This window comes from Corvus brachyrhynchos, unplaced genomic scaffold (genome assembly GCF_000691975.1).
Source record: "Corvus brachyrhynchos isolate BGI_N302 unplaced genomic scaffold, ASM69197v1 scaffold514, whole genome shotgun sequence".
NCBI classification, from domain to species: domain Eukaryota; kingdom Metazoa; phylum Chordata; class Aves; order Passeriformes; family Corvidae; genus Corvus; species Corvus brachyrhynchos.
The window spans coordinates 1,116,787-1,125,282 of NW_008238319.1; the positions used below are offsets into that span (position 1 = coordinate 1,116,787).

General features: G+C 47.1%; 1 protein-coding gene across 1 annotated transcript in view; it reads right to left on the minus strand.

Moving 5' to 3' along the window:
- Positions 1-5,913, minus strand: part of GLRX3 (glutaredoxin 3) — an 11,332-nt gene extending 5,419 nt beyond the window's left edge. The window contains exons 1-3 of the mRNA XM_017733857.1: positions 5,773-5,913; positions 3,559-3,633; positions 2,776-2,977 (exon numbers count right to left, since the gene is read on the minus strand). Of these exons, the coding sequence (XP_017589346.1) occupies positions 2,776-2,977; positions 3,559-3,633; positions 5,773-5,829 (334 nt within the window). The 5' untranslated portion in view covers positions 5,830-5,913. The remainder of the gene's footprint in view (positions 1-2,775; positions 2,978-3,558; positions 3,634-5,772) is intronic.
- Between the last annotated feature and the right edge of the window lie 2,583 nt (positions 5,914-8,496).

Consider the following 8,496-nt stretch of genomic DNA (forward strand, 5'->3'; position numbering starts at 1 on the left):
CCTCTGCTCACCCGCCCGCCTAGAAACGCCGCTGTGCTCCCCAGCAGGCTCCAAAGAGCTCTGCTCGTTATTCTTTCCCTTATCAACGGCCTCAAACAACGTAAAAGGGCAAAACCCATTTATTGCTGTTCAGGTATTTATTACTGTTTATTTATTTATTGCTGTTCTCACTAGTTTAGCTTAAAAACTCGACTTTTATAGTATTTTCTACTGTTTTACTTTAGGAGCATCCTTCCCTACTTCACCTAAGAGGCAAATTCCTTTTTATTTTTTGAATTTTTTATGTTCTCCTGAGTATTTAATGCTATTTTACTACCCCTGCGACACCTTCACACCATGTTTTGTTTTCCTTTCTGACAGATTTTCGTAGCAACACTCTCAGCAGGATATTAAGCACTGAATATTCTGATTTTACAACCAGATTTTATGTGTTTACAAGTGGCCAACCTGAGGAGAAAAGTTTCTCCCTTTTTGTAACTAAGCATCTTTTTCCCCAGGAAAATTGTCACATTATTTGTAAAGAGTTGTAGCTATGAAAATTTTAATATTATTGAATTTAGAGTCATCTTTCTATACCTCCCAGACAACATAATCACATCGTTTGCAGAGAGGATCCAGGAGAATTTGCCCCTAAATCAATATAATAACAAGGTCTTCTATCTTTGCCAGCTTGGCCTGGTTTGCATTCAAACACCTCTGCAATCCTTCCAATTCCCTCAAAGAATTCCACCAAATGCTGTGCAAATGAAAACCTTTACACAAATATTGAATAAAACAGAGAGCGAGGGAGACAATGCTTAAAGGCTTTAATACAGGAATAAAAACCCAAGGTTTAAATGGGGAAAGAATGGAAGTGGCAGCACAGAGCCACGTCTGGTGTCAGCTGTTAGGGTTTGAAATATGGATTTTTACTGCAGTTAACTTAAGGGTGGAACAGCAGCATTTTTAAGTTGCTTTTCCTTCCTTTCCTGCTGCAGTGTGGAGTTCATGTGGAGCCTGGAGAGAAAGAGGATCCTGAAATTCCCCATCACCTGGGAGTTCATCAGCAAACACCTCCAGGCTCAGTGCTGCTGGTTATTCCAGTACGTTCCTGCTGCCAGGAACTGGGGAGGGGGAAAAAACAGCTTTATTTTAGCTGTAGGCAATTCCATGCAAAGCAGGAGGGTGGATTGGGTGGGTTCACTTGGAATAAAGTGTCCCAACACTTCCACAACAAAAGAGCTGGGTGGGATTTCTGCAGGAGTGGCTGGCAAGGAATAATTCAATTGCTGAAAAAATGGCTGAAGTGAGGTCTGGGTGATCAGAGATTCCACAGCAGCAAAAACCCCCTCGATAAATGAGAGTATTGATGAAACAAATAAACAAGAACTACCAAATAAATCCAAGTATGACCAAATAAATGCACTGATACAGCACAACACCTGCAGGAACCACACACAAGTGTCAGCCAGGGCCCAGGCCTTATTCCATGCTCTGCTCAGCTGCCTTTTCCAAGGAAAAAATGCCCAAAACTGCACTGAAACCCCCAAATCCCCCCTGGATGAGGTCCCCTCCACTTGCTGACTGAACTAAGGGCCCCAGCAAGTCTTACTTGCATCAAAATAGATAAAAGTCTAAATTATCTTCACCTTTAAGCATTTCCTCTGTAGCAGAAACACAGGGAATTGTGGAATGCTTTGGGTGGGAAGGGACCTTGAAATGCAATCCCGTTCCACCACGGGCAGAGCCAGCTCCCAGCAGCCCAGGCCGCTTCCAAGCCCTGTCCATGCCACGAACAAACACTGAGCTCCACCAGGAAAGCGCCCCAGTCCAGGGATAACATCACCCATCCCATTTTCCTTGGAAAGCCCCTAATCCATGAGTTCATTCCCACGACTGAACTATTGCAACAGCAGCCCTGCAGCTGCCTTGACCACCATGGCAACGCTTCCACGGACACCGGGGGAGCACGGCCCTGTGGGGACGCGTCCCCCAAGATAGAGCCAACTGGGAAAACGCTGCCAAAGCGGCCAGAAATTCCAGGAAATCCTCACCACAGCGGGGTTCTTTGGGAGAGCCTTTCATGAAGAGCATGCAGGGGGCAGCGTTGATGAGCTTCCTGAGGCGGGCATGGAGCTCCTCCTTGGCAGAGCCCCCGGAGCCGGGCACGGGGGCAGTGCCGGCCGCGTGCCGCTGGACCTTCTGCGTCAGCTCCGGCGCGTGGGCCCCGTCCAGCCTGTCCACCTTCTGGGAATTCTGCAGGGGAAAGCCCCAGCCTTCAGCAACCCCCAAATCCCCCCTGGATGAGGTCCCCTCCACTTGCTGACTGAACTAAGGGCCCCAGCAAGTCTTACTTGCATCAAAATAGATAAAAGTCTAAATTATCTTCACCTTTAAGCATTTCCTCTGTAGCAGAAACACAGGGAATTGTGGAATGCTTTGGGTGGGAAGGGACCTTGAAATGCAATCCCGTTCCACCACGGGCAGAGCCAGCTCCCAGCAGCCCAGGCCGCTTCCAAGCCCTGTCCATGCCACGAACAAACACTGAGCTCCACCAGGAAAGCGCCCCAGTCCAGGGATAACATCACCCATCCCATTTTCCTTGGAAAGCCCCTAATCCATGAGTTCATTCCCACGACTGAACTATTGCAACAGCAGCCCTGCAGCTGCCTTGACCACCATGGCAACGCTTCCACGGACACCGGGGGAGCACGGCCCTGTGGGGACGCGTCCCCCAAGATAGAGCCAACTGGGAAAACGCTGCCAAAGCGGCCAGAAATTCCAGGAAATCCTCACCACAGCGGGGTTCTTTGGGAGAGCCTTTCATGAAGAGCATGCAGGGGGCAGCGTTGATGAGCTTCCTGAGGCGGGCATGGAGCTCCTCCTTGGCAGAGCCCCCGGAGCCGGGCACGGGGGCAGTGCCGGCCGCGTGCCGCTGGACCTTCTGCGTCAGCTCCGGCGCGTGGGCCCCGTCCAGCCTGTCCACCTTCTGGGAATTCTGCAGGGAAAAGCCCCAGCCTTCAGCCCACAGCCTGCACTGCGCTGCAACCACAGCAAACCCACCCTGGCAGGCCCAGGTTTTCGGGGAGCGTGCCTATTCCCAGGCTCGCAGCCTTTTAACGGCAGCAAATTTGCCTCTGGAAGTACTTATCAGAGAAAATATGATCAATGTCATCATCACAGGCAGATAGCAGCCAAACACAATTGTTATTTCTATTTCCATTATTTCTATTATTACTGTATTTACTTGGGGTTTTTTCCCAACTACAACACAAAGAAACACTGCTGTAAATTCTTCGACCCAAGTACAACTAAAATAAAAACTATGTATGAATCCTGAAACAATTAAGGAAGCCCTGAAATATTTCATGTAAAGTGCAAAAACCACTTCTATCTCCATTTTTAGGTTCCACTGGATAGACTTCAATCAGTTACAGAAGTGTTTCCTCACTGAGAAAGTTCTTAAGGCTCTGGTAGAGTATTACAAAAGTATTAATATTTAGAGTCCACATGGATTCCATTTTCTCTTAAATCCATTTTCTCTTAAATTCATTTCCTCTTAAATCCACTGCCTCTTACCTTAAAGAACAAGAACGTTGGAACAGAACTAATTTCATATTTTTCAGACACTTCAGGCACAGCCTCAGCTTCCAGCTAAAAACCAAACAAAAAAAACCCCCAGATTATTTTCATAATCTTCTTTAAAGTTTCACTGTGGGTGTCAATCCTGTCTGGAATGTTTTCCTCAGCATTTTATACATTTAAACAGGATGTGCTGCTGCTGAAGTTTGGGAGACATTTGCATTTAAATGAGACTCTCTGGGCTGGTGTGGCGCCCACTGAACCTCCACGGTGTCAAAACAGGTTCAGAGGTTTTTATTTTGTTGCACATTTCAAAAGACGCCCGGAGGCTGCGAATAAAATTTTTGGTGCACTACTGACCTAGTAAATTCTCAATCCTATGCAGCTCCTGCTATATTGGAATCCATAAATCACTGCCCCCAGTTATGTCAGCATCACAGAGGTTCCTCTGTGCCCCCAGCAGTCCTGGCTGTTTGCTCCACTGCTCTTTGGGGGGCCCTACATCACCCCTGACACCTGCAGCCTCCTGCAAATTAGGCAGGAAAAAGGAGGTGTTCCTTCAGCTGATGGCTGCTGAACTTGATTTTTAACTCCTGCAAGGCTGCTGAGTGCCCACCTTGGGATTATTGCTCCCAGTTTCAACGTGTAGGGTTTGCTATGAAAATTTATCTTCGTTGGCTCCGATTTTGAGTTGCCCCAGCTACACGGGCTCTTAATGAACCCACTAATTACAGAGGCAAACCAGGAGCATCAAAACTGAGCCCAAGCCTCCTCCTGTAAATCACCCCTCCAACAGAACCAACTGAGAAACTACAGCTATAAAATGAAAGCTTACATTCAACTGAAATTGAACTGAAAGCTTATTTATAATTGAAAGAGAAGAGGTAACTCCTATTATTGATTCTTTTTCCAGGGGCCAATGATGACTTCCACCTCTAATACTCATTTTCTTTCCCAGTAAAATTTCCTGCTTGGATACTTATGCTCCACCCTGGTGGGGTTCACACAGAACAGATTTAATTTTATATTTCAGGAACTTGCTCTTATTGGCACAGCTTCCCAAAACGTTTTCATATGTTGTGGGATATAAACACACTCATTTCAACCAAACATCTGAGGAGGTAACAGGTTCCTGCCAATTCAAAGACAGGCTGGATATTCTGGAATACAAAAATCCCACAAGGAACTGCCAAAATCAAATATATTCCTCTTGAGGAGCTCCTCCCCCCAAAAATATATCAATATAATTCACACAAGAATTTTCAGCAGCTTATTTCCTCCAAGCAAGAACACCAGTTAATACTGGGAGAAGAGTGGGGGGAAGGATGTGCCACTATCTTGGTTTTACAGCCCTGGATGACTTTGGAACCTCTTTATTAAAAAATAAATTACAGCTGAATAATAAAGGTCATAAATAAATAATATATGAATAATAAAAAGGCAACTGAGAGATCTCAGACTTTGTTGGGCTGACTAACAGCTACTAAACTCTAGATAAATTTAAGCATCTTGAATTTCCAGTATGTTGAAAATTAGTCTTTTGAAGCTCTAAGTCATAAAATACCATCAAAATAATTCTGCCCTGTTTTACAAATACCAACTGAGAGGAATCATTAAAAAAAAAAAAAAAAACCCCACACAACCTAAAGGCTGTAAGAAATCAATTTAAAATACACACAGCTGGCTGCTCCATTACTCTCGGCCCTCATCATCCCACAAGTGCCTCATTAAGGAGAGAAATTTGGTTTAAAACCAACAGCATGTGGGTGAGTGAATTCTCTTTTCCTTGCCCCTGGATCTCAGCGGGATGGGCAGAGGGTCTCACAAAGCAGAGTGACAACATTGCAGGGGCTGAATTCACCTTCCTCTCACCTTCCTGAAGGGTCATTTTAGTGCCACAGGAAACCTCTTGGAATCCTGAGATCCAGTAACATCTCCAAGGTTGAGCAGCCTGGGACAGTGGAAGGTGCCCCTGCCCACAGCAGGGCTGGCACTGGGTGGGCTTTAGGGTCCCTTCCCACCCAAAGCATTCCAGGATTCCCTGTGTGAGCCCATCCCTGACGGCAGCAGCACCTCTGGGATAACAGATGTGAGGGGGCATTTGAACCGTGGGGCCATACAGGCACTCCAAGAGGAACCTCCCCCCTGTTCTGGGATATTTTCCTTCCCCCCAGGCTGTTCCCTGTCCCCAGGGCGCTGCTGTGCCCTCACCTGGACGAAGGTGACCTGGCTGTGCTCCCGGGCCAGTGCTGCCATCACCTCGTTCATCTGCGCGCACTGCGGAGCCCACGGCGCCCAGAAGTGCACAACCACCAGGGACCTGGGGAGACAACAGCACCGCTGGGTGAGACAACGGCACCCCGGGGTGAACAACAGCACCCCGGGGTGAGACAACGGCACCCCCGGGTGAGACAACGGCACCCCTGGGTGAGACAACGGCACCCCCGGGTGAGACAACGGCACCCCTGGGTGAGACAACGGCACCCCCGGGTGAGACAACGGCACCCCTGGGTGAGACAACGGCACCCCCGGGTGAGACAACGGCACCCCTGGGTGAGACAACGGCACCCCCGGGTGAGACAACGGCACCCCTGGGTGAGACAACGGCACCCCCGGGTGAGACAACGGCACCCCTGGGTGAGACAACGGCACCCCCGGGTGAGACAACGGCACCCCTGGGTGAGACAACGGCACCCCCGGGTGAGACAACGGCACCCCTGGGTGAGACAACGGCACCCCCGGGTGAAAACTGCCCCAAGCAAAAATAAAGAGGATCACGGAATCCCTGAGGCTGGGAAAGGCCTCCAGGATCGCGGAGTCCAGCCTGTGCCCCATCCCCATCCTGTCCCCAGCCCACAGCACTGAGTGCCACCTCCAGGCCTTCCCTGGACACCTCCAGGGATGGGGACTCCATAAAAAACCCACCCCCACCACCTTCCTGAGATAAAAGACACCTGATGAGTGTAACCAGGACTCTTCCCTTCCCAGGAAACATTCCAAACCCAGCCAGCACTGCTGAGGCAATGCAACGCAAAACACGTCACACTGGGATTTAACTTTTCTGCTTTCATTAGCTCCAGCTTCTTATCCCAGGTTTTCTGGGATGTGTGGGATTGGCTCTACACAGCATTTAAAGGGGAGGAGTCACAGGTGTGAGCAGAAATCCCATCACACTGTACCAGCTCCCCTGGGATTAAACAGCCTGGGATGACAACAGAGACAAGATATTGGAATTTTCAATTCTGTTTTCCACGTTTGCAGAGGTCAAACCCACCAGAGAATGGGAATAAAGAATTAAAGTTACAACGTACCAATGTTAATTTACTTAGAAAAACAGAGAAATCAAGTCACCCATCGCACAGCAGCCACTTAACATCCTTTATTCCTAAATAATGGAAGTTCATTGTAAATTACAAATTGTGGACAGCATAACTGGAGCAGTTACTGCCTGTGTGACCTGACCACACACCCTGACTGCTCTCAAATTCATAAAATGGGTTTTCCAATGACATTCTAGAAAATTCTGGCAGAAAAACAACAGAACAACTTTTCTTTCTTCCCCAAGTCCTCAGTTTAACTCAGTGCCCACAGCAGGACACACCTGGCCACTGGGATGGAACTCAGGACAAGCAGAGGATGAATCATCACAGCATCATTTAATCCTCATCCCACCAGAGCCTGGTCCTTCCTTACCAACGTCCAGCTGCAGTACATTTAATTTTTATCTTCATGAAGAACGTATTTTAAATTCATTTCCACCATGGGTTTTGGAGCTGTTTTGTTTTTTGGGGTTTTTTTTAATTCATTCACAGAACAATCCAAATTTTGCAACTGAACTGCCCTCTGAGCACTTCAATTTAGCCTTAAAAATAGCCAGAGGAATTGAAAACATTAAGAAAGGAAAAATTAAAGAGTTAGCAAAATGAAGCAATTCTAAACAAAGCGTTCCCTGCATTCAACCAAGGTTAAAAAAAAAAGCTCCACTATTAAACAGCAGAGGAACAAAAAGGTTAAGACAAATCCCCAATTTCCTCTTTAAATATTAAAATTTACCCTTATTCTACAACACAAACTTACTGATAACTCGATGCAAGAAAACTTAATTTTCTGAAACAAGAAATCCTATGAAATTAAAGTGTAATTAGAAATGCTGTTTCCAAAGGGAGCAGAGGAAGAGTTATCAGAACTATCAACTCATCTCGGGTCCAAGAACATGGATAAAAGAATCAGTTCCTTTAGAGAGAAAGCCAAATCATGTTCTGTGGACAGAGGCAATGAGAAAATTACTGGTGGGGGTTTTTTAAAATCACCTTAAAATACTGTGTTTGTTCCTGAGGCCATTTTCATTTGGCCACGGGAGTTTCCTCTGTAACATGGCTACAGAATAATGCAGCTGAAGGACAATTCCAGGGGGGAAAGTGGAAGTCCTGCAGCAAGTTTGGAAGAAATTTTGTTTCTTTTTCCCAGAACCATCATTTAACAACGTTTCCTTCTGCTGTCTCTAAGAATGTGATGCTGGTGGTTCCACCGCACTTTTAATCAGTAAAACACCTGTAAATCTCTAATTACTGAGGTGGTTACTGCAGCTCCCACAGTTAAACGTGCACATGGAATACTGGAATAAAAACACTGGAATTGTTCCAGGCCAGGTTGGACAGGGCTTGGAGCACCCTGGGATGGTGGAAGGAGTTTCTGGATGAGTTTCAGCTCCCTCCCAGCCTAAACCAGGCTGGGATTACAGAAAAGTAGAGCCCTGTCATTAATCATTAGAGCACAAAACCAGACTAATGAGGAGATGGGCAGGAGATGAATAATCCAGAACCACTTCTGTGTCAATGAACAGCCGAACGCTGCTGCTCCCACTGAAGTGTCCGAGACCGGAGGACGAACAGTCGCAGCTCGCAGGGCAGCTCTGCTTTATAGCATTTTCCAGCC